This window comes from Schistocerca serialis, chromosome 6 (genome assembly GCF_023864345.2).
Source record: "Schistocerca serialis cubense isolate TAMUIC-IGC-003099 chromosome 6, iqSchSeri2.2, whole genome shotgun sequence".
In the NCBI taxonomy this organism is placed as follows: Eukaryota; Metazoa; Arthropoda; class Insecta; order Orthoptera; family Acrididae; genus Schistocerca; species Schistocerca serialis.
Window position 1 is genome coordinate 590088098 of NC_064643.1, and position 25340 is coordinate 590113437.

General features: G+C 42.5%; 1 protein-coding gene across 4 annotated transcripts in view; it reads left to right on the forward strand.

Moving 5' to 3' along the window:
• Nucleotides 1-25340, forward strand: part of LOC126483719 (membrane-bound transcription factor site-1 protease) — a 132274-nt gene that overhangs the window by 83606 nt on the left and 23328 nt on the right. For all 4 annotated transcript variants that reach the window (XM_050106818.1, XM_050106821.1, XM_050106820.1 and 1 more), the window contains exons 8-10: nucleotides 4-141; nucleotides 8054-8230; nucleotides 18935-19324. In XM_050106818.1, coding sequence (XP_049962775.1) covers nucleotides 4-141; nucleotides 8054-8230; nucleotides 18935-19324 — 705 coding nt within the window. The remainder of the gene's footprint in view (nucleotides 1-3; nucleotides 142-8053; nucleotides 8231-18934; nucleotides 19325-25340) is intronic.

A 25340-nucleotide genomic window follows, 5' to 3' on the forward strand; every position in this document is an offset into this window, starting at 1 on the left:
TAGGTATGGACGTGTAAAACCAGACATTGTAACGTATGGATCAACTGTTCGTGGATCAAGCATCAAGGGAGGATGTCGCACTCTTTCAGGAACTAGTGTTGCCTCTCCAGTTGTAGCTGGAGCTGTAACGCTTCTCATGAGGTATTAACTCACTAGCAGTGTATTCATGTATTCTAATTATGCAATATAGGAACAGACTGTTTTAAAAAAAATGCATCATATTGGGAAAAAGTATACTAATAAGTGATATATGCTGCACATTTTCTGTTATGAAAACAGTCATGTAAGTGTAATAATTTGATACTCTCATTTACATGGTTTCATTTGGCAAGTTATTCTATTGTGAAAGAAGAAGAAAGAAAGAAAAGAGAGTGCTTGCAACCTCAAGGAAGTATACGTTGTTGCTTATTAGTGTATGACTGTTGAAATGTGTCCTTTATGCTGTGACATTTTTTTTTAATTGATTAACTAATTACTACAGATTTGCTCATGCATTCTGACGGAATGCGAATACAGTGGAGCTCCTGAGCAGCCTGACAGAAAACAACATGTTTTGAGCTGTGGAAGGAATAAATGCAGCATTTGTACTAAGAGTCTTTCCAGCCGTATTCTCATTTTTGTGTGTTATTCCTCACATATGACATTCACAGATGGAACACAAGAGCACACGTTTAGTGACTGCTCATCTATTACCACTGAGCTGCTCAGTTTAATCAAACTTTCCACAATGAAAGGTCATTGTTCAACGTAAAAATAAATCACTTTTCAGTATGCCTCAACAAATAGTTTCATTGAAATGGATTTATTGTTGATGGTAACTCACTGTCTCCATTTTGACAGCTACCACCGATTTCAGACCAAGAAGTCCCTTCCATATGCTATCTAGCCACTTGCAGTGATTGCATCTACAGTGATAAGCAGTCCTATCCAAATTTGCCGGAGCATCTTGCTGAGGACTTCACAGATTGAAATAACCCTCCATGTCCAGAAACAGACCTCCCACAACTTGTCTCCACAATCACCCACCATACACACTGACTGGCCACAAAGGAATGCCCCTTCCGCTCCCCTTTTGACTCACTAGATATCCAGGACTGATAGCAGTCATGGTGTGCTGGTCTGCAACTCATTGTGTCATCCTTCTAGTGAGGCAAGCTATCCTATTCATAACATTGTTGATATTCCATTACATATAAATACACTCCTGGAAATTGAAATAAGAACACCGTGAATTCATTGTCCCAGGAAGGGGAAACTTTATTGACACATTCCTGGGGTCAGATACATCACATGATCACACTGACAGACCCACAGGCACATAGACACAGGCAACAGAGCATGCACAATGTCGGCACTAGTACAGTGTATATCCACCTTTCGCAGGAATGCAGGCTGCTATTCTCCCATGGAGACGATCGTAGAGATGCTGGATGTAGTCCTGTGGAACGGCTTGCCATGCCATTTCCACCTGGCGCCTCAGTTGGACCAGCGTTCGTGCTGGACGTGCAGACCGCGTGAGACGACGCTTCATCCAGTCCCAAACATGCTCAATGGGGGACAGATCCGGAGATCTTGCTGGCCAGGGTAGTTGACTTACACCTTCTAGAGCACGTTGGGTGGCACGGGATACATGCGGACGTGCATTGTCCTGTTGGAACAGCAAGTTCCCTTGCCGGTCTAGGAATGGTAGAACGATGGGTTCGATGACGGTTTGGATGTACCGTGCACTATTCAGTGTCCCCTCGACGATGACCAGTGGTGTACGGCCAGTGTAGGAGATCGCTCCCCACACCATGATGCCGGGTGTTGGCCCTGTGTGCCTCGGTCGTATGCAGTCCTGATTGTGGCGCTCACCTGCACGGCGCCAAACACGCATACGACCATCATTGGCACCAAGGCAGAAGCGACTCTCATCGCTGAAGACGACACGTCTCCATTCGTCCCTCCATTCACGCCTGTCGCGACACCACTGGAGGCGGGCTGCACGATGTTGGGGCGTGAGCGGAAGACGGCCTGACGGTGTGCGGGACCGTAGCCCAGCTTCATGGAGACGGTTGCGAATGGTCCTCGCCGATACCCCAGGAGCAACAGTGTCCCTAATTTGCTGGGAAGTGGCGGTGCGGTCCCCTACGGCACTGCGTAGGATCCTACGGTCTTGGCGTGCATCCGTGCGTCGCTGCGGTCCGGTCCCAGGTCGACGGGCACGTGCACCTTCCGCCGACCACTGGCGACAACATCGATGTACTGTGGAGACCTTACGCCCCACGTGTTGAGCAATTCGGCGGTACGTCCACACGGCCTCCCGCATGCCCACTATACGCCCTCGCTCAAAGTCCGTCAACTGCACATACGGTTCACATCCACGCTGTCGCGGCATGCTACCAGTGTTAAAGACTGCGATGGAGCCCCGTATGCCACGGCAAACTGGCTGACACTGACGGCGGCGGTGCACAAATGCTGCGCAGCTAGCGCCATTCGACGGCCAACACTGTGGTTCCTGGTGTGTCCGCTGTGCCGTGCGTGTGATCATTGCTTGTACAGCCCTCTCGCAGTGTCCGGAGCAAGTATGGTGGGTCTGACACACCGGTGTCAATGTGTTCTTTTTTCCATTTCCAGGAGTGTAATATTGTCGATATCCAACTGATTCATGTTCTCAGCCTGGGTTTTGACAACTTCTTATTGTGTTCTGAAATGAGAAATATCCTCCTGTGAGTGCACCAGTGGTGTTATTTGCCATTATCATTGTTGGCTTGACTAGTTATGACGTCATAGGGGCTAGTCAAGCACCATCACTTAAAAGCCAATAAATTTAATACAGAATTGATCCTTAAACCTTCTTTAGTAAGTAGATAACTTAGTGAATATATAGATGGGTGAAATAACTGGATAAATCGATAGGGTTAATGAATCTGATGCAATCAGAGGATTGTCGTTTAAACCAAGTATATCTTTCTTGAATAATATTCACACCTACATGAATCTATAGCTGCACACACATTCCGCAAGCCACTGTATGCTGCATGGCGGAGGGTAACAGTCATTTCATTTCCTGTTCTACTTGCAAATGGAGCAAGGAAAAAATGACTGTCTAAAAGCCCCAGTATGATCCCTATTCCTTCTAACATATCCCCACGGTCTTTACGTGAAATGTACAATGATAGCAGTAGTATTGTTTTACAGTCAACTTCAAATGCTGGTCCTCTGAATTTTTTTCAGTTGTGTCACGAAAAGAACGCCATCCTCCCTCAAGGGATTCCCATTTGAGTTCACGAAACATTTCAGTAATACTCGCTTGTTGATTGAACCTACCAGTACAAATCTATTAACCCGCTTGTGAATTGCTAAACAATTACACATAATTAATGTATGTAGTGTGAGAAGAGTATGAAATGCAGAAACATTTTTGAACAAGTTCATTAAACTGCACATTGAATCATTAAAATAAACAGCAAACACTCAAAATTCACAATATCACTTGTGACATACAATAAAGTTTGTTGTGCTGATTAACCACTGTGAAAATATGCGAAAAGTCCATCACTCAGGAATATAAGTATCAGCTGCAGCAAACAGTTACAGTTTGCAGCTTCCGAAAATCCCGTAAACAAAGCTAAAGTTTGTAAAGTTGCAAAAAATCAATCACCAAAAACACAGTCAAATAATATAATTCCAGTGAAACATTAATGTACATAACTCATATTCACAAAACTATTCCAAGTCCAATGAAGTTAAAGTAGAGGGTGTATCAAATAGAATCGTCAGACTTTATAAAAATCATAACTATTATGTTACTTGAGATAGGAGCATGAACAATGTACTGTTGGAAAGAGAAAACTCTCAAGTTTCACCAGGTTCCAACTAGGTCGCAGCAGTGTGTGCCCACTTCAGTTCTAGTAAAAATGGTGTCGGGATAACAAAGCATTTTGTGTTCGACGTTTTGCACAATGCAGGTGGGTAATAACTGTTCAGCGTGACTTTCATACTAGGTGTGGTGTGATGTTCCTACAGCACAGAGTATTAGATGATGTCATGAACAGTTCCAAGAAACTGGTTGTTTGTATATAGACAAATTGCCAGGCTGCCCCCCCCGAGCGTCTGACAACCACGTCGAACACATCTGCCATAGTTTCACAAGGAGTCCGCAGAAAACCATTCGCTGTGCAGCTCGACAGCACAACATACCCTCGATGTCCATCTGGTGTGTGTTGCGTCGATGTTTACATGTGGAACCATACAAAATTCAGCTACTGCAAGCTCTTCATGACGGTGATAAATAACGACCTGTGGAGTTCTGTAATTTTGTTCTTGGCAAGATGGAGGATGACAGTTTTCTTCCATGCTTCGTGTTTAGTGACAAGGTAACAGTCCATTTAAATTGAAAGGTGAACCATCACAATGTGAGAATAAGTGGTACAGAACAACCACATGAAGTTGAACAACATGAGAGGTACTCTCCAAAATTTAATGCGTTTTGTGCAGTTTGACAGGAAAAGGTGTATGGTCAATTTTTCTTTGCTGAGAATCCGTGTCTCGATATACTTGAGAACTTTCTTTTCCCACAGTTGGAGACCGATTCAAACGACTTCATTTATCAACAGGATGGGGCACAGCCATGCGGGTATTTGGATGTGCATGAATTTTTAAATCAAAGGATTACTGAACAATGGATTGGTCGCACTGGACCAAATGATTCAGCCGTACATTACTGGCCTTCAAGGTCACTGGGCCTGACTGTATGTGATTATTTCTTGTGGGGGTTTATAAAAGATTCTGTTTATGTGCATCCATTACCATCAACAGTGAATGAACTGAGATATCACATAACAGCAGCTGTGGAAGCTGTAACTCCAGACATGCTCGCTGCAGTGTGGGAACAATTCGAATACCGCTTCGACATATGCTGTGCATCTCAAGGTGGGGCATATTAAATACTTACAAAGAGGTATGAAACAAACTATTAAACACCTACGAAAAGGTATGAAAAAATCTTTTTGTTTCCCATTCATCAAAAGACAAAATTCATTGAATATGTTTATTAGTTTCAGGGATATAGACACGCCAAATCGGAAAATTCTTTTTGATGCATTCTGTGTATAACTCGTGCAGCTTCTAAGACACACAGCCGTTTTGAACACAGCACCATGGCCACCAAGCAGCAAAAAATTACTCAAGACAAAAGACTGCCTGTGTCCTACAGCTCACTCCTAAATAACATTACTATATGTGACGTCAAACACTACTGAATCCTTGCAGGGTGCTTAAATACTGGTCACCTATTATGTCTAAAGCTTTTTGCACATATTTGTAAGATATTAGGATACAGTTAAAATGATTGCGGTCAGTATGTATCCTCTTATTAAAATAACAACACATTATTAAACAAATTATTAAAAATTTTGTAGTGTACTTCATTTTTCCTGTATCATGTTTGTAGGGTCTGTAATGTAGTTTCATTGAAAATGTAATATGCACACTTGGCCTTGGGAAAATCCCTGCATCCAGCATTTGGCAACTAGCCTGCCAGCATTTCCCAGCTCGTCAGTCGACCATCGCAAGCTATCAAAGCATTTACCACTGCCTGTACCCCCACGAGCTGACTTCTCGTCATGTCACACTCCCTACCCCTCCCACTGTGGTATTCAGCTGCCCTCCTAACCTACACAATACTATTATTCTTCCCTGTCCCATCCCTGCTCCCAGTCTGTTGCTCAAGGGGTAGTATCCTTACACATGACCAAGATGCAAGACCTGTCACAGGTGTTTCCTGTCCCATCAAAGAAAAGGCTGCCTGTGAAAGCGGCCATAGAGTCAACCAACTTAGCTGCAACTGCTGTGCAGCATTCTGTATGAACATGACCACTAGTATGTCTGTCCCCACAAAAGACCATCGCCAATTTTGCCCAAGAGACTGCCAGACCACATAGTTGCCAAGCATCCCATTCTATATTATGTGTTTGACTTCAGTGACTGCTTCACAGCCCATGCTATTTGGATTCTTCTCACCAACACCAGCTTTTCTGAATTGCACAGTTGGGAACTCTCCCTGCAACACATCCTTCATTCCCATAACCGTCTTGGCTGCAACCTGTGGTAGTCACTGCCTCTGTCGCCTTTCCTTCTCTCACTTTAGCTTCACACAAACATACATCCTTGTCCCCCTCTCCCATCTCCCCTATCTGTGCTTTCCTTATCCCCATTCTCTCCCCCCACCAGCATAGCTCTCCCGATGCTCCACCCAGCAGCCCACCATGTGTACACTCATACATGTAGTACAACAGTATCTTTCCTCACTCCCTCCTTGCCATCTCTCCTGCCACCCACCCCATGCCTCTTCTGTTCCCCCACTATCTACCCCAACTGAGATAACCACTCACTGCTGTGGTGCTACAGGGCCCAGAGACAACAGTGATAATGTATTTTGAGTTGTGCTTGTATGAATATGTGTGTTTGTCTCTCATCTGATGAAGGGCTTTATCCGAAAGCCGGTATTTTCCAACAGTCTACCTTCAAATGTGCCTGTCTGCTACTCAGTGCCTTCTGTTTGGTGAATAGCGATCTGTTATAATTCAAGGGCATAGTTTCAGTTTTAATTCTCTTGTTCTTTCTGTTTTGGCAAAATACACTAAATACTCACATGGATGACTGAACAGTAACGAACTGCAGTAGCTCAAATTACATACTCAGTGCTTGGAAAGACCCTGTAAGACAGTAGTAAAAGGGTAAGGCATTGAGTCCCCCAACAAATTTCAGTCCTCTGTACATATGCATATGAAACTTCAATTTTTGTTTTGCTGTCCTGTATCCCCTACTCAGTACTGATCTTTGTACCAATTTGTATTCCTTTGTGCTCTTCACCCTGCCTGTAATCCTGTGTTTGTTACTTCCCTATTTCTTTCATACTTACCTGCAAGTTAGTTTCCATAATCTCTACTTGCATATTTCCAAAGCTTTATTTACTAACTGGCATGACATTGTGATGAAACATTGATGGTATTTTGGTCAACTACCCTGGTTTAGGCTTTCTAATCCAAGAACATAATCAGAACAACTCCTTTAATAAAATCTGCCAGTTTTCCCTAGTCCTAGACTGAATACACTAGTGTATCACCTCATCATACCTTTCCTTTTTGTTCCTGCTACACTACTTTCCCCAAGCTTTCATTTTTCCTGCTTTTCTGTGCATTCAAGATGGAAAAAACTATCTCAGCTAACTAATTACATGTTCCGTAGATAAAAGTAGAATTTCTGTCAAAATGATGTGGAATCAATTAGTTTACAGGCTGTGTATACATGATTTGTTTGTTTGTATGAATGGTTATGTACAAATACTAATAAGCCCAGTGGCTTAAATTGACTGAAAATGTACATATTAGTTTTGTCACTTCTGATGTTAAAACTAAAACACAGATTTAAAAATAAACATATTTTTCTCTACTATACTACACATGCTACCATTGCTTAATTAAATGGCTGTCAGGTGAATATGAGTTGTCCAGAAGAAATGATTTTATTTTAGATTTATTAGACAAATGATAAAAGACTTGTAGGTGCATATTGAACTCATTTCTGAACCACTGTCAGCTTTAGTAAAGAGTAAAAAATGTCATTTTTCTTATGGTGCTGTAGCTGTATATGTTAATATTCTCCTTCTCAAATTGCAGTGGACTGCTTATGACAAATTTCGTGCAATCAATACTCTATTCTGATCTGATGAGTTACCCACATGAAATTTTACCATGAGATGTTACTGGAAATATGCAAAATATGTTAATATGTTGATTCATTTATTTTTCATACTAGTAATTATGTGAAAATCAGAAGCTGCAAAGATGAGCTGTTTGACAAGCTCAGTAACAAGTTTCTTCCAGTTCAAATTCCATCAGTGTGCAATCCGCAAAATAAAGATTAATTCATCTGTCAGCCCTATTCCCATTTTTCCCCAACTGTACAGATTGGTAACTAGGTACTTTTACTGTTTAGTTTCTGCTGTTTCATTTCTGAATTTAGAAGTACCATAATTCAGTTGAAAACATGTTTGTTCTGATTATTTCAGTGGTGTCTTACATCGAGGAAATGTAATAAACCCAGCCAGTATGAAGCAGGCGCTAATGGCATCTGCTCGTAGATTACCTGGTGTGAATATGTTCGAGCAAGGACATGGGAAGCTTGACTTGTTGAAGGCATTTCACATACTCAACAGTTACAAGCCACAGGCTAGCTTGAGTCCAAGGTATGATCTTTGTGTGACTGTGATAGTAAGAATGTTGTGATATGCTTACAATATGAAAAACTTATCAACTCAATTGTGTGTAGAATCATCCAAATGTACCTACTGGCTATACAGAAACTCTATTGAAGTTTTATTTGTTTCATTTCATGTTTATAACAATGAAAATAATCAGTTTCTGATTATATAATGTAATTGGATACATCAAATATCTACTCACCAAGTGACAGCAGAACACACACACAAAAAGGCTTAACATATGCAGACATTTGGAGCCACTGACTCCGGAAGCTTGTGTAAGTTACACCTTTTTGTGTGTGTATTTTCTTGCTGCTGCTGGGTGAGTAGAATTCCCCCCCTCCTCCCCCAAGGCAGCTACAGGTACAGATCGATAATATGCAGCATGAGACCAAATGGTCTTAACTGTATTATTTACATTTATTAACAGTGAGTGCTTATATTGATTAAATTGATGTTCAGATGTGTTCTCTCTCTCTCTCTCTCTCTCTCTCTCTCTCTCTCTCCCCCCCCCCTCTCTCCCTCTCTCTCTCTCTCTCTCTCTCTCTCACACACACACACACACACACACACACACACACACAAACACACACACGAGCACAATTTTAGTCTGTTCTTCTTCCAATGCCATATCAATTTTTGTCCATGATAATGGATTCCACACTCTAAAACAGGTCACAAATACTCCGTAACTTTGAAGGAAGGTAGAAGTCAGTGTGGGCCACACAGTCTGTTCACAAGAAGAGCGAATTGTGACGGTGGTGTGGGGAGTGGAGTAAGCTCACTTAGGTTCTCGATGAGTGAAGAACAATGAGAAAGGGAAAAGCTGTGCTAGCATCAAGCTGTGTTGGCAATGCTGTCGTAGCAGATGTCAACTGCTATGTATTGCATGTTTACGAAAGTAAATGCTGAGGCAAGGGTGTAATAAAAGTTGAATCAGAATCGATAGTTCCATGTTGAATGATGGTGCTTGTTGCTACTAATTCCATATCATTTCTCATAGGCAATTTGAAATTACGAAGAACCAGTAGTAGAACATATGTTTTGGCATTAGAAATAGTTTATTCAGATATGTAATGCTGAGTAGTAAGTACTCATGAATCACTCAGAATCAGTCTCATTATGCCCCTCATCTGTGCATGAGACATTATTGTTGTTACTGTCAGACTCAACGGTATTAATAACTTTTTGTTTGTTGCAAATTCGACAACACCCTCATGCCTCCAGTAGTATTCTTCCAGTTGTTATACCTTCCTACAGTATATTTTCCAGCTGTCAGCAGTTACCAATGGAAGAGATTCACATGCAGTCTTAAACAGAGTGTTTTTGGACATGTCACCTATAGTGTTGCACTTTATACACAAGGGTTTTATTTTTGCCCATGCAAGCTCTACTGCACTCACATCATAATTATAGGGTGGAAAGCAGACAACTGTGTGTCCTTTCTATTTTGCCATTTTGTCAATCACATTTTTTTAGCAGGTCTGTGTTCTTGACAAACCACCTTTCAGAGTTTTCAGAATACATTTAACCATGAAACTTCCTGGCAGATTAAAACTGTGTGCCGGACTGAGACTCGAACTCGGGACCTCTGCCTTTCGCAGGCAAGTGCTCTACCAACTGAGCTACCCAAGCACAACTCACGACCCATCCTCACAGCTTTAATTCCGCCAGTACCTCGTCTCCTACCTTCCAAACCTTGCAGAAGCTCTTCTGCGAACCTTGCAGAACTAGCACTCCTGGAAGAAAGGATATTGCGGAGACATGGCTTAGCCACAGCCTAGGGATGTTTCCAGACTGAGATTTTCACTCTGCAGCAGAGTGTGCACTGATATGAAACTTCCTGGCAGATTAAAATTGTGTGATGGACCGAAACTCGAACTCGGAACCTGTGCCTTTCGCGGGCAAGTACTCCACCAACTGAGCCACCCAAGCACAACTCGCGACCCGTCCTCACAGCTTTAATTCTGCCAGTACCTCATCTCCTACCTTCCAAAATTCTCAGAAACTCTTCTGTGAACCTGCAGAACTAGCACTCCTGGAAGAAAGGATATTGTGGAAACATGGCTTAGTCACAGCCTAGGGGATGTTTCCAGGATGAGATTTTCACTCTGCAGCGGAGTGTGCGCTGATATGAAACTTCCTGGCAGATTGAAACAGTGTGCCGGACCGAGACTCGAACTCGGGACCTTTGCCGTTAACCATTTGCATTTAACCATGGTAATCACTTTCTAGTAGATTCGGACTAGAATTTTAAATGAACCTCCCTGATGAACCCCTTCCATGAGCCAACATTTCCAATAATAACAACATTATGAAAAGTATAGATTGCTATTCACTGTAAAGATGACATGTTAAGTTGCAAACAGGCACTACAAAAAGACTGTTACATGTTGAACTTTCGACCAAAGCCTTCTTTAGAAAAGAAAACCGCCATTCACATAAAGAAGCACATCTCATTCGCACACGACCACTCTCTCTGACCGCTCCAGCCAGATTGCAACTGTTGTGTTGATCAAAAGCAGCAATCTGGAGATTCGGGTGGAGAAGGGGGAGAGATAACAGGCAACGGGTGGGGGAAGAGGTGTCAGCAACACCTGGTGGAGCATTCAGGGACTAGATGGCAGCAGGGGACAAGGCGGCCAGGTGCAGTGGGGCGGGGGGGGCAGTAAAAGAGAGGAACAGAGAAGAGAAAAAGACCAGTGGATTCATTGTCAGAGAGAAGTGCACAATAAGGGTGAGGGGTTGTGAATTGGAACAAGGTGATAGGGTAGAGGAAGTGGAAACTGTTTGGTGGAGGCTGTGGAGACATTAGGTTACGGTAGGTTGAGGAGAGAGAATTTTGGGAGTGGAAAATGTGTTGTGAAGATAATTCCGACCTGTGCAGGTCAGAAAAGCTAGCGGTTGAGGGGAGGATCCAGACGGCCTGGGTAGTGAAACAGAAATTTAAATCAAGCAGATTATGTTCATCCTGGTAGACTGCTGGTTGGTAGTTATGCCATTATAAAAAGTTGTGCAATGATTGGAGCAGAGTTGTTATATGACACAGCTGCTTTCACATGTGGTCTGCCCTCTGATTGGGTAGGATAAGCCTCTGACAGGACTGGAATAAGGGATACTGGGTGGGTGGATCGGGTAGTTCTTGCACCTGGGTCTTCCAAAAGAATGTGATCCTAGTGCCAAGCGGTCGAGATTGGGATTAGGAGTAGCAAAAGGATAGAGTAGGATGATGTGGATGTTGGGTGGGTGACAGAACACAACTTTTGGAGGGGAGGGAAGGATCTTAGGTAGAATGTCCTTCATTTCAAGGCATGATGATAGATAACCAAAGCCTTGATGAAGGATGTAGTTCAATTTTTCCAGTGTCTTGGTCTCAGAGAAAGTGCCTGTCTGTGAAGGCCTTTGTGAGACCTTCAGCATACTGGACAAGGGAGTTCTATTCATGGCAGATACACTGTCCCTTCATGACCAGGCTGTACAAGAGGGAATTTTTGGCGTGGAAGGGATAGCAGCTGTCAAAATGTAGGTACTGTTGATGGTAGGTGTAGGAAGGTACACAAACAAATTCACAGTAAGCCGTGGGTTGTCACATGACACCCTCCTATGCCAACCTGATCATGGGCTGTCTAGAGGAAACATTTCTAGCCTCTCAAAACCTCAAACCCCTGGTCTGGTTCAGGTTCATTGATGATATCTTCATGATCCGGACTCGGGGCCAAGACGTACTATCGTCATACCTTTACAACCTCAACACCTTCTCTCCCATCCACTTCACCTGGTCCTCCTCAACCCAGCATGCCACCTTCCTGGACGTCAGTATCCTCCTCTCTCATGGCTCCATCCACACCTCTGTCCACATTAAACCCACCAACCACAAATAGTATTTGCATTTTGACTGCTGTCCTCCCTTCCACATGAAAAAATTCCTCCATATGATATGGCCACGTGGGGATGGCATATCAACTATCTTGCCCAGTATGCTGAAGGTCTCACAAAGGCCTTTACAGACAGGCGCTATCCTACAGACCTGGTCTGCAAATAGATTTCCTGTGCCATATCCCGACCCCCCCCCCCCCCCCCCCCCAATCTTCCCATCACCCGAAGAACTAGCTGCAAAGGAGCTCCTCTTTGTCACCTGTACCATCCCAGACTGGAACAACTGAAACACATCCTTCATCTGGGCTTTGATTATCTGTAATGATGCTCTGAAATGGGGAACATCCTACCCAAGATTCTATCCTCCCCTCCTAAAGTGGTGTTCCATTTCCCATCCAACCTCCACAACATCCTAGTCCATCCCTCTCCCACTCCCATCCCAACCCCTTGCCAAGGGGATTGTATCTCTGTGAAAGGCCCAGGAGCAAGACCTGTTAAATCCACCCACCCAGTACCTATTATTCCAGTCCTGTTACAGGCTTATCCAACCCCATTAGAGGTCAAACCACCTGTGAAAGCAGCCACGTGATATACCACCTCTGCTCCAGTCATTGCACAGCTGTTTGTACATTGGTATGACTACCAAGCAGATGTCCACCAGGATGAACGGCCAGTACCGAACTATGGCCAAGAGCAGAGTGGACCACCCTGTGGCACAACATGCAGCTGAACACAACATAGGTGATTTCAATACCTGATTCACAACCTGGGCCATCTGGATCCTCCCCTCCACCACCAACTTTCCTGAACTGCGCAGATTGGTATTACCCTCACAACACACTCTCTGCTCCCAAAATTGTCACTGCTCAACCTACAGTAACCTACTGTCCCCACAACCTCCACCCAACAGTTTTTGCCCTATGTGTCCTATCACCTCCTTCTGACTCAAGTCCTCTTGCCCTCTTTGTGCGCCACTCTCTGCCAATGCCCACACCAGGCTTTCTCTCTTCTCTGCTCTCTCCTTTTCCACACCTCATTCCTCTCCCCTAAATGGTAAACTCGGTCAGTGCAGAAGCCTTACACATTGCCAAAAAATCTTATGCTCTAAGTTCTTTCAGGATAGGAACTGGACCGATGCTGCAAATTTGTGTACTTATCAAATATGTTGGTTTAGTGTTCACCATCTTCAAAGTAGAACCCATTGAACTTCATAGTAGATAGATAGCAGCTTTATTATAAAACTGAAAAGCCAGCAACTTTTCAAAGTATCAGCTTTCTTTTTGATGTAATTAGTTAAATGTAGATGGCAGAATCATAGTAACAATAAGCAATAGAGTGATAGTGTATTATTATTATTGTGTACAGATTAAGTTTCTGTGGTACCTATGCCTTACCTTGTATACCTTTACTCATTCCACATCCCCGTTGTTATGAGAGGCCCTAGCCACATGACATTTCATTTCATCCATGGAACATGATGAATGAATGAATGAATGAATGAATGTGTGTGTGTGTGTGTGTGTGTGTGTGTGTGTGTGTGTGTGTGTGTGTGTGTGAATGAACTTGTGTCCATTCCTCATACTGTTTGAAACATTCTGAGAGTCCTTTTCTGTGAGGCTGCACAGTTTTGACTTATTAGCAAGCTGTCATCAGATGATTTGAAGATGCAGACAAGTTGCTATCTGATATATTCAAATTATCTGATGACGATTTGGTAACAAGTCAAAACTGGTGTATTATACCAATAGTGCAATGTGAAGCTGAAAAACATAATAAAAAGTTCAGTAAGGTTCATTTGAACAGTTCAAGAGATCAATCAGAAACCCAAATACTTAATAACAAAAATCTGACTTTGCATGTTTTTAGCATATCTGTGCATGTTTCTGTGTGTCTTTACGTATTTTTTATTTGTCTTTCTTCTTATCCAGGGCCTCACACAACTGTCAACACCTGTTTTGCTCATTTCTGCATCATTCCCATTTCCCTTACACCATTCCTGCCACAATGGACTCCCTGCTCTGTCTTTTTGTACTAGTTCAGAAAAGTATCACTTTCCCTGGCTAAAACCCAGTCCCACATAATAACATTCTGCCAGTCCCTGGCCCTCACAAACCTGGTACTGCAAAAACACATCTCCATGGCACAGGCATCCCAGAACCACTTCTGCTTCCTTCGCAAGGTACTTTTACTGTGCAGTCCGTGCTCCATACATCACATCTCTGAAATAGAATCTGTTGTTCTCCACCACCTGGAGGAGTGTTCCAGACACCACCTCCATAAGTTACCCAACCTGCTAAACGTCCTACCTCGATGCACCACTATCCAATTCTTATCCTACCCACAGTGTTCCTCCTCATCCACCCCTCATAGCATCTAAAGCCTGCCTAGCCTACCTTTTCAACTCGTCATGTCCCCCAAAGCTCCCTACCAACACTCTACCAAGTCTGGAGCCGAAACATTCCCATAACACTTTTCACCAAAACTGTCAGCTCCACAAACTATGCAAAGGCTTCACCTTCAGCCCTGCACCCAAATTTGATCTCACTGTACTTTTCAAAGACCCACTCCCCTTCTCCTGATACCTGCAATAGAATAAATTCTTTGCCACGAATCCCTCCAACCAAACCAATGTAATTCCGGCATTGAACCCACCTCTCCCAGTTCATACCACCATCCAACCATGATCCTCCTCCCTCCCCCCTACCACCGAACCACCTGCTGTCACCTTCCAGGAATTCCTTATCTCCAAGTTGGCTTAGGCATCCTTCCCCAGGCCCATCCTTTGAATACCAACATTTCAGCAGAGGAAAGAATGGCCATAGACAACCTCAAAACAAATCCTGACCTGATCATACTATCTGCAGACAAACTTTCCACCACTGTTGTTATAAATCACAGTCACTACCTGGCAGAAGGCCTCTGCCAATTATCTGATTCCTCCACCCTTAAACTCTGCCAAAGTGATCCCATCCCAGAAGTCCATCACAAACTCCAACCTGCTTAATGCCTTAGTCCCTTCTCAGAACTCTCCACTAAATCCATTTCCCCACTCACCCCCATGACACCCTGCACATCCATCTTCTACTCCCAAATAATCCACAAACCTGACAATCCCGAATGCCCCATTGTGGCTGCTTATTGTCGCCCCACTGAAAGAATTGTAGCCCTTATTGACCAGCATCTCCAACTAGTTACCCATCTTTTAGCCTCCCACGTCATAGGTATCAACCATTTCTTTCACCATCCCCACCCCTTTACCACCTGGATCCCTACTTGTCACTGTTGATGCCATCTCCCTATACACCAACATTCCTCACGCCCGTGATCTTACCACTACTGAAACTACCTTTCCCAACATCCTTCAGAATCTAAATCCACTACCTCATTCACCTTACTAACTTTATCGTAACCCACAACTACTTCTCCTTTGAAGGGAAGGTATACAAACAAATCTGCAGCACAGCCTGGGCACCCACATGGCACTCTCCTATGCTAACCTGTTCATAGGCCATCTAAGGAGGCCCTCCTAGCCTCCCAGAACACCAAATGCTTAGCCTGGTTCAGGTTCATTTATGATATCTCCATGATCTGGGCTTGGGGCAGGAGACCCTATCTTCATTCCTTCACATCCTCAACATCTTCTCACCCACCCACTTCACCTGTGAGAGTCTTACCAAGGCCTTCACAGACAGGCACCAACTGGAACAACTGAACCACATCCTTCAACACAGCTTTGATTACCCATCATCATGCCATGAAATAAGGGACATCCTACCCAAAATCCTTCCCACCCCTCCTAAATTGGTGTTCTGTTACCCACCCTATCTCCACAACATCCTAGTCCATCCCTATGGCACTCCCAATCCCAAACCCTTGCCACAAGGATCATATACCTGTGGAAGACTCAGATACAAGACCTGCTCAAGCACTTTCTATTCCAGTCCTGTCACAGGTTCATCCTACCCCATCACAGACTGGACCACTTGCAAAAACAACCATGTCATTTACCAGCTCTGCTGCAATCATTGTACTGGTTTTTATATTTGTATGAGTACCAACCAGCTGTCTGCCGTGAGGACCAGCCACTGCCAAACTGTGTCCAAGAGCAAAGTAGATCACCCTGTGGCACAACATGCAGCTGAGCATAACACACTTGATTCCAGTGGATGCTTCACTGCCCATGTCATCTGAACCTTTCTGAACTGCGCATATGGAAGTTATCCTTACAACACATTCTCTGCTTCCACAATTACCCCAGCCTCAATCTATGTCCCCACACCCTCCACTCAACAGTTTCCATGCCCTCTATCCTGTCATCTCCTTCCCATCATAGTCTCCCAGCCTCTTTGTTTGCCACCCTCTGCCAGTGCAACCGCCCATCTTTCCCTGCTCCTTTCCTTTTCACTCTTTTTTTCCCCACCTCCCTGCCCCACAGCCTCCTGAAGCTGTACCTGTTGGCATTCTAGTCCCTGCTGGCATTCTAGTCCCTGCAAACTCTGCCAGGCAGCATTCTTCTGTCCTTTCACCCATACACTAAATCCTTTCCCCTTCCCCGCCCCCTCCAGATTGCTGCTGCCATCCCACGTAATAGTTGCATTCTGGTCTGAGCTGCCATAGTTGGCAATCATGTGGGTGTGAGGTGTGCTTGCTTGCATTTGTGAATGGTGTGTGTTTCTCTTCTGCTAATGAGGGCTGTCACCAAAATCTATTTGTAAGTGTCTTTTGACTGTGCCAGTCTGCAACTTAATGTGTCTTCTTTACAGTAAATAACAGTCTATCTTTTCCTAGATTGTTGACATTATGGATGCTGTTTAAAGAAATTTGAGCTATGAGGTAAGAAAGGTGTCATAGATGTTAGTGTTTAAGTATAAATGGCTGACTTTAGAGGCAAAGTAATTCAAATGGAATTGCCAGAATTGTTTATAGGATGTCTTTCTCTAAAGATAGTTATAAAAAAACTGGAAGAATACTTGTAATTATTCTTCAGAAGAGAAGAGACTAACAAGACACAAAAAAACTTCAACTCTTCAGTTTCCTGTCCATGATGTATAAGATATTCTCTAAAATTATCACCAAGCTAATAGAAAGAGAAATGCATTTTAATCAGGTGTAGGGACAAGCTCACTTTAGAGGTTGACAATCTGCAAGTTGTGAATGAAATCATAGAAATTGAGCAGTGACTATGAATTACTGCTTTTCCTGCCCTTTAGAGGTTTAGAGAAAGCTTTTTGACTCATTTTTGACCAAATCTGTACACACAAACCTTGTAAAACAATGCACTGATTCAACCTATGTTAGTAAACTGTGGAATATATATGTGAGTACTACAGCTTTGGTTAGACATCATCGAGATAGTAAGAAATTCAAAATTGAAATAGCAATTAGGTGGGTAGTTTCTATATCACCAAAACAATTCTCAGCAGTAGTAAAAAAAATCTTTCAGATTATTGCATTGGGAGAACACGGGACATATACAAATCGCTTTCATTTTGCTTATGTTAGTGTACTGTTTGTCTGAATACAGATGAACTTCAATGATGAGTGGTTGGACTTCATAGACCAAATATGAAAGTAGACCTGGAAAACAAGTATGACAAAATTAGATTATTATGTTGAAAAGAAGAAAGCAGAGAAAAAGTGACCTAGACTGTGTTTTATAAGCCAAATAGGGTTTTAAAAATGTAAGTTTCACTTGTTCTAAACTGAAAAGTGTACAGTTGGTATGCATTACTATTTCTGATATGTCAGTGAATCATGGACTTTGTCAGGAAACCATTCAAAACTTGAGAGTTGCTCAGAAAGAAGTGTAGATATATGATGGGAAATGGAGAAAGAGTAAAATGACCAGATGGACTAGAGAACAGATGGATGTGGAAGACATAATTATGATTGCAGTCAAAACTATATGGATGTGGGTGAGCCTTCTGTGAAGCCGAATTGATGGTGAAAAGAAAAGACAGTGACAGAATCTAAAGGAAGATACACAGATCAGATTGGAAAAAGTATGGTAGGAATATGATAAATGTAGCTGAGGGATGTAAATAAGTTTTGTAATACTTTCCTTTACTGTTCCCATCTCTTTATGTTGTGCTGTTAATCATATTCAGATGGCACAAATGGATGACACCTGTGTGCAGTACAGAGACAAGTTGGCAGTGGCTCCAGTATACTCTGGGGAACATTCACACGGACATCCACAGATCCAGTGGATCTCATGCAAGGCAACATGACGGCCAAGGAGTATCGTACACTGGTTGCAGACACCATGTAGACCCCTTCATGACAACCATTTTTCCTGACAGCAGCAGCATTTTTCAACAAGATAATGCACCATGTCACAAGGCAAGGAGTGTGATGGAATGGTTTGAGGAAAACAGTGGTGAGTTCCAATTGATGTTCTGACTCTCCAACTCACCAGATCTGAACGCAGTTGAACACATCTGGGATGTGATTGAATGTGGTGTCAGAGCTCATCGCCGCCACCCCCCCCCCCCCCCCCCCCCTCCCCAGAATTTATGGGAATTAGGTGATTTGTGTGTGCAGATGTGGTGCCAGCTCCCTCCTACCAAGGCCTCACTGCTTGCATGCCATGACACATCACTGCTGTTATTTGTACCAAAGGTGGACATACCAGCTATTAGGTAGGTGGTCATAATATTCTGGCTGATTAGTGTATAAACCATCTGAATGTTTTATGATTTTAGTCTTTCTTACTCTGTTTTTGGTACATAATTTGCTATCTGAAGAATGTCTTTCGCATCCCTAATATTGTCACAAACAAAAGTTTCCATAGATTTTGTATCTTTTTTGCAGCTACATAGATCTCAGTGAGTGCCAGTACATGTGGCCATACTGCACACAACCGCTCTACTACGGGGCCATGCCAACCATTGTAAATGTGACCATTCTTAATGGTCTGGGTGTCTCAGGTCGGGTGACAGAGGTACGGTGGCATCCGTATACTCCACAGTTTGGACACCACCTTGATGTGTCATTAACACACTCTGAACTTCTGTGGCCATGGTCCGGCTGGCTGGCAATCAGTATTTCTGTCGCAAGAGCAGCTGCAGGTTGGGAAGGAATTGCACAGGGACATATAACAGTCTCAGTAGAGTCACCACCTGAAGATGGAGAGACAGATTCTCGACATTCTTCTGTTAACCTGTCCATCAAGGCTAAAATTGTGCCAACACCACCACGTCAGTAAGTACTAAAATTCAGTAAAGAAATTACATAGATTAATTATGACATACTAAAGTCCACTGCATGTCTGAAAATACATTTCATTGTTCTTCCTGATGCTTAAGACATACCAAATCCTTTACTATACGGGAGGAGGTGCCATTGATATCAACCCAGTTTGGTTGTAGAAACATGTTCACACATGTTGCATAATAGTGTAAGTCAAGTCCACAGTTTGATACCCAGAATATTTGTTTATACAGCTAGTTAAAATAGTTCCAATAGATGAACTTGTATACAGTGCTATGATAAAATTGTTTGTTTTGGATTCATAATCACCAATGGCAGTACATCCAAAGTTCTTAAAGGCTTACAAAGAATGAACTCCATCATTTGGAACAGTTAAGAAACAGGCAGCTAAATTTAGATGTGTTAAACTTTCTCTTGGAGTAGACCCATGTGAAGGACGTCCCAAAAATTCAACCATAATGGAAAATTAATGAAGGCTGACTGTCAGAGAGTATACAGTAGTCTTAATATAATTTATTAATTTTCTTTTTAATTTAAAAAGAAATTAGTGCCTGGACCACAATTTTCCCCCCTTATGCAATTAAATCATAATAACTAGTTTCAGTTGCTTTCTGAAACCATCTTCAGTTTGCAAAAAGCAGAGGAAAATTAGCGCAAGAAAATTTTGTACAATAAAGTAGGATATAAAACAATGTATAACAGCTGAACGAAATTCATAAGGAGAGCCAATGCCAATAGCAAAAGTGAACTTGTAACAAATCCACTTAATAATATTGTATAAGTAACATGTTGTTGCTTTTACTGCTAAGTAACATATGACTTATACAATACTGTTAAATGGATTTGTTATATGTGTGGTTGATTTTCCTCTATTTGTTTAAGATCTGAAGGTGGTTTTGCAGAATGCAACTGAAACTAGTTATTGTGCTTTAACAATATTAAGGGAAAAAATTGCATCTAGGCATTAATTTTTTTTTAAATTAGAAAAATTTATTTAGTAAACAACGGAAAATATTGTGGCATCTCTACAACTGAATTAATTGAGCTTGTAATGTGACAGTCTTCTTTCTCTTTTGTACAGGCAATGTATGCTTAGTTTACTTTTTATATACACACTTGCATCAGATTTTGACTGCTATTATTAATGCCATTGTTGCTGTTGTGCCTGTGTCATTGAGCAGAGACCCACCACTTGAACCTCACCACTGAGTATTGGCAATTGGATGAGGCTGGGCTGAGGGTAATTTACTGAAAGTCATAAAAGTAATAAGTATTTCATTAAGATTGGCATAAACTAGGTGAAGAGGAAAAAAAAACCTTGAATGAATCACACTGGGAATAATTATAAAACTGTATTCACAATGCAGCTGAACTTCATTACCAAGTAGCTGCAATTGAAAGAATCATGTTTCAGTACTTGCATACCATATTCACATGCATGCAAATGGAATCATGTGAGTTAAGCTACTCATTACTAATACAAAACTTACTATTCAGTCTCTACAGCACAAAGTGGCTTTTAAGTTAAATAATGCAATGCTACTCTCATGTAATGCAGCAATACAAAACATTTAAATGATGTGGTGAAATGTTCAGCTTTATTGATGATTTTTATATTAATTTAGTTGTGACCACATTTGTTTTTTGACAGCACAGCACAGAAAGACGTATTTATGGCTCAGGTAAAATGAAAAACCATGTACACATAATTTCACTATCTTCGTTGCTTTAACTTTAAATATACAGACAAGGTTTGGGCTTGCACAGTTTGTGATTGCCCTCATAGCAGCAGTAACAATATAGACATGTTATCAAAATGCATGTAATGCAGATTTTGTGGTCATCATCTTCCTTCCTTACATTATTAACCAAGCCTGTGCTATATAGGTAAATAGGCATGTTTACATCACTGTGGACATGGTTGAAGACCAGTGAATTTAGATTTTAGGTTAACCTCAGCTTCTTATCCTGCTAGCTATACACTTGCTATACAGTTTGTAGTTTGGGGTAGGACAGTCTGCAGACTAGCAGTCAGTGGTATCGGTCCAGTAACAATGTTTTCTAGCTACAGTAAATAATGCCTTCCTGACCACTCACTTCAAGCAGGCACATTTATCATAGTTCCTTGCAAACAGTGTAAGTTTTGAATTTATAATGTTTCTGTCTACGTTGACTGTAGTAAATTTTTACACTTAACCCATTGCGGCTGCTATGTCCAAGTTTCTAGTCTGCCCGACCGGCTCTGTCTTTCTGACCAGCTAAAGGGGTGAAGGTATTGTGCACCTCACTGGCAGATGGCTGACTCAGCCCTACTACCGCTGCAGGCTTCGGCCACTGTCAGCTAATCGCATGTTCCAGTGCACATAGAACCACTCTTCAATAATATTCTTTAAATCAGTGTCACACTGTACAGTCACAGTGGTTGCTGTTTTTTATAACCAAAAAAGAGAGCTTCAAAACTAATCCAGGGTTTCTATTATAAGTTTTTTCTAGGCTAGGAAAAAGTTTGTTTAGAAAAATGGTAAGAACTTTTTTTCTTGTGATAGGAAAATTATGTAACTTAGGGTTTACACTAGAAATGTACATGCCTGCAACCCATAAAAAGCTCATTAACATTGGACCAATACTTTTCAAGATATTAAGTTTTAAAGTGACCAGTTCCTAGAGAAGTCGCCAAAAACTCAAACCGTCTTCTGTTCTGTTTAGCTGTGAGTGTTGCAGAGAAACTGCACATATTTTGCTGCACTGCTAGCCTTTTGCAACATCTGATGCATGAGATGTGTAGGATAGCTCATGCCCTTTTCCGTTATCTATGTTTGTATCACATGTACACTCGACAGAAAAAAAGTGAGTCAAGCCTGAATTCCAACGTGTAGGCTGCACCTGAATGTATGCAACCAACATAGCATATCTGTGTTGCACATCGTCGCAACCCTCAACAGTACAGTCATTGTAAGATACACAATGGGTACCGCTAGAGACTACTAGAGAACACCGGTCTTTATGACAGTCCATCCAGATGTTAAGTAACACCACGATAGTACAGAAGAGATCAGACAGTCCTTAACATTTGTAAACTAAACTTAATTACAGTAAGTGGCATTTCAAACGTTATGGGATAACTAACTTTGTCACAAATCGTTCAGTAATCCTTAGGCACAATTAAATATTTGAGACAGTATATGGATTTATAAAGTTGTGTGGCAATTGGAAACAAGTTCTTTGCTGTCTAAAAGGTTTACCCAACATATGCTGAATGTCGTTCAACATTCAACAGGGAGTGGTTTCGCATCAACTTTATGTAATACTAAGAGTTAAAAGAAAACGTGATTCACGGCGGCAAGCACTCTACGGAAATCTCAACACTAACAGCGAATCACAAGTAATATCATTGTTCACATTACTCATCAACAGTTACTTTTACAGAAAGTTGTACTTCAAATGACATGTCCAACATCTTCATTCTGGATCCGGATGCAAATCCAGAACGTAAAGCCATTGTTTACCAAGCAAAGCTTTGTGCCTTATCGAGACTCGTTCACTAGGCAGAAAGAGACGTCAAATATTGACGTTTGCAGCAGTATCAGTTATCAATTCTCAACTTGAACGTAAATGACCATATTGTTTGTACAAACCAGGAACCCTAACATGACAATTACCTTCTTGGTAATTAACCTCAAAAGACGACATATATTGTTGCATTGTCAAGGAACAAAGGATGCACATGTTTAAAGTTGAAATGCCATTATGTAATGCTGGTGACAAGGATGCGAACCCAGCACCTAATCGGATTGTTGAATAAGTACATAAAATCAGAATGTAGATATGACAGTTTGTCACCAGTAGTGAGGTTGGAACCTTAAATAACGACTGAAGTTGTATTGCCTGATCAGGATTCGAACCCAGCGCCTACCACCGTCGTTGTCTAACCAGGAACAGACGAGAAGTGTCCAATGTTGGTCCACCATTAGCGAGATGTGCACACATTTAACTAGAAATAAGGCGACGAAAACGTCTATGCTGACTGAGAGGCTGACTGAGAGTCGAACGCCACACGAGGTTATGAAGACACGTTAATAATCAAATTCTTATTCAGTAGTAGCTAGGAGTATCATGTTTTGTTGCAAACCTTTAGGCTTTTCTCATCCCTAGTAACGTGTTGCCTAATATCTGCGATATCATGGTGTTTACAAGTGGATTGACTACCGTAAAGAGCAATGTTCTCTAGTAGTCATGTATCATTGAGATGTAAATGAAGTGCCTCAGCAGAAAGTAATTTCTGTCGTGCAGCACATATTGTTTCAGAGACACTGAGTACATGTTATATGTGCACAAAACGTATATTATATACTACGTATATACTATTATTTGGAGAAGCTGCCGCCAAACCTATTTATTTTTACATTCCGCTTAGTTGTCGTGGTTGAATACATGTTTTCTTAAGGCTACATCTAATGTAGAGCGTTTACAAGAAAGAATAGTTTCCTGCATCATGCTATTGCCTGCTAGGTGAAATATTTTGTGGTAGCTATGTTTAAAATGAATGTATTTGTGAACATATTGTTCGTCAAATATTTTAATGAATCGTCATCTGTAAGTGTGCCTGCACATGTTATAGCATAATAGCTGTAGCTGTGTTAGTTTATACTACAGACTTGGGTAGGTTAGGTGTAACTCTTGATCCTTCAAGGGGTGGTCGTGGCCTTGTGGCCCGGGTCTGTACTATCCGCGGCTCACGAGCTGTGGGTCAGCCAGGCTGGCTGAGGCGAGACAGAAGTGAGCGAGCTGGCTGTGGCGTTGGTGGGCCAACAGCCCAGGACAAGCCAGCACAGTTGCGCTGCATGCCTCTGTCTGTGCCGCTCCGTTTGACATAAATATGTTTACCTCTTCTCCTGGCATCAGTACAAGAGCGGCAAGCAGAAATACACATCAGGCTTTCTGCCGTAATGGCTCACTGGGAGAGGTCTATTCGAGACAGAGTCGTCGCTCTCATTGAAGGAGGAGGATGTTCCGACAGAGAAACTGGCAGACGGTATGGTGTACCACATACCCCTGCAACGAGGTGGTGGAGGATCTGCCTTGAGAGGCACCACCAACAGGGCTCCTGGCTCAGGCAGGAAGAGAGTGAGCTCACAGCAGGAAGACAGGGACCTAGTGTCTAGGAGCAGAGAAAACCCCTTTCTGAACGCGAAGAAGTTGTGGCGGGAGACCAACTTCCCCAGCTCCAGTGACATTAGAGGGGTGCTGGACTGCATGCACGACGATCCGCCTTGAAACAAGAGCTCAGCGAAGACAACGTTTTATACCGGCTAGCATTTGCGGAGCTCCATCTGAGGGCATTGTGGGACAATGTCATTTTCACTGATGAGAAGGTGTTTTCCACCAATAACGATGGTCCACGAATCGTTTACAGGTCGCAAGGGACTCACCATCGACGCAAATATGTAACCACGACGAGAAGAAGTGGCCGGCTATCTGTTACCTGCTGAGGTTGGATTTCTGTGAGAGGGGCAGGAATTCTTCACAGGACAGAAGGAACTCTGGACAGCCTGCAGTATGCCCACATATTGGAAAATGTGATGCTTCCGTCAGTGCGAATGCTCTACGCAGAAGGGGACGTCACATTGGAAGAGCACCATTCTCCCATTCACAAGTCCGCATTTGTTGAGCAGCGGCTCTCCACGAGTGGCGTTAATGTCATGGACCGGCCGCCACGGGCGGCTCATATGAACCCCATGGAAAACATGTGGGCTGAGGTCACCAGAACATTAACAGAGAACTGGCCATGAAACCAACCAACTACTGCTTACGCTGTTTGGGATTGCATCCTGGAAGCCTGGGAGGAAGTTGTTTTTCTGGCTGTTATGTCCGATGGCTTATACATTCTATGCCAAGACGCATTATAGAAGTACAAAATAATGAAGGATTCTGAATAAAATATTAGAGTCGTTAAAATGTTTTGTTATGTCTTCTTTTTTGTCATTTTTCGTCATTGGGAGCTATTGGA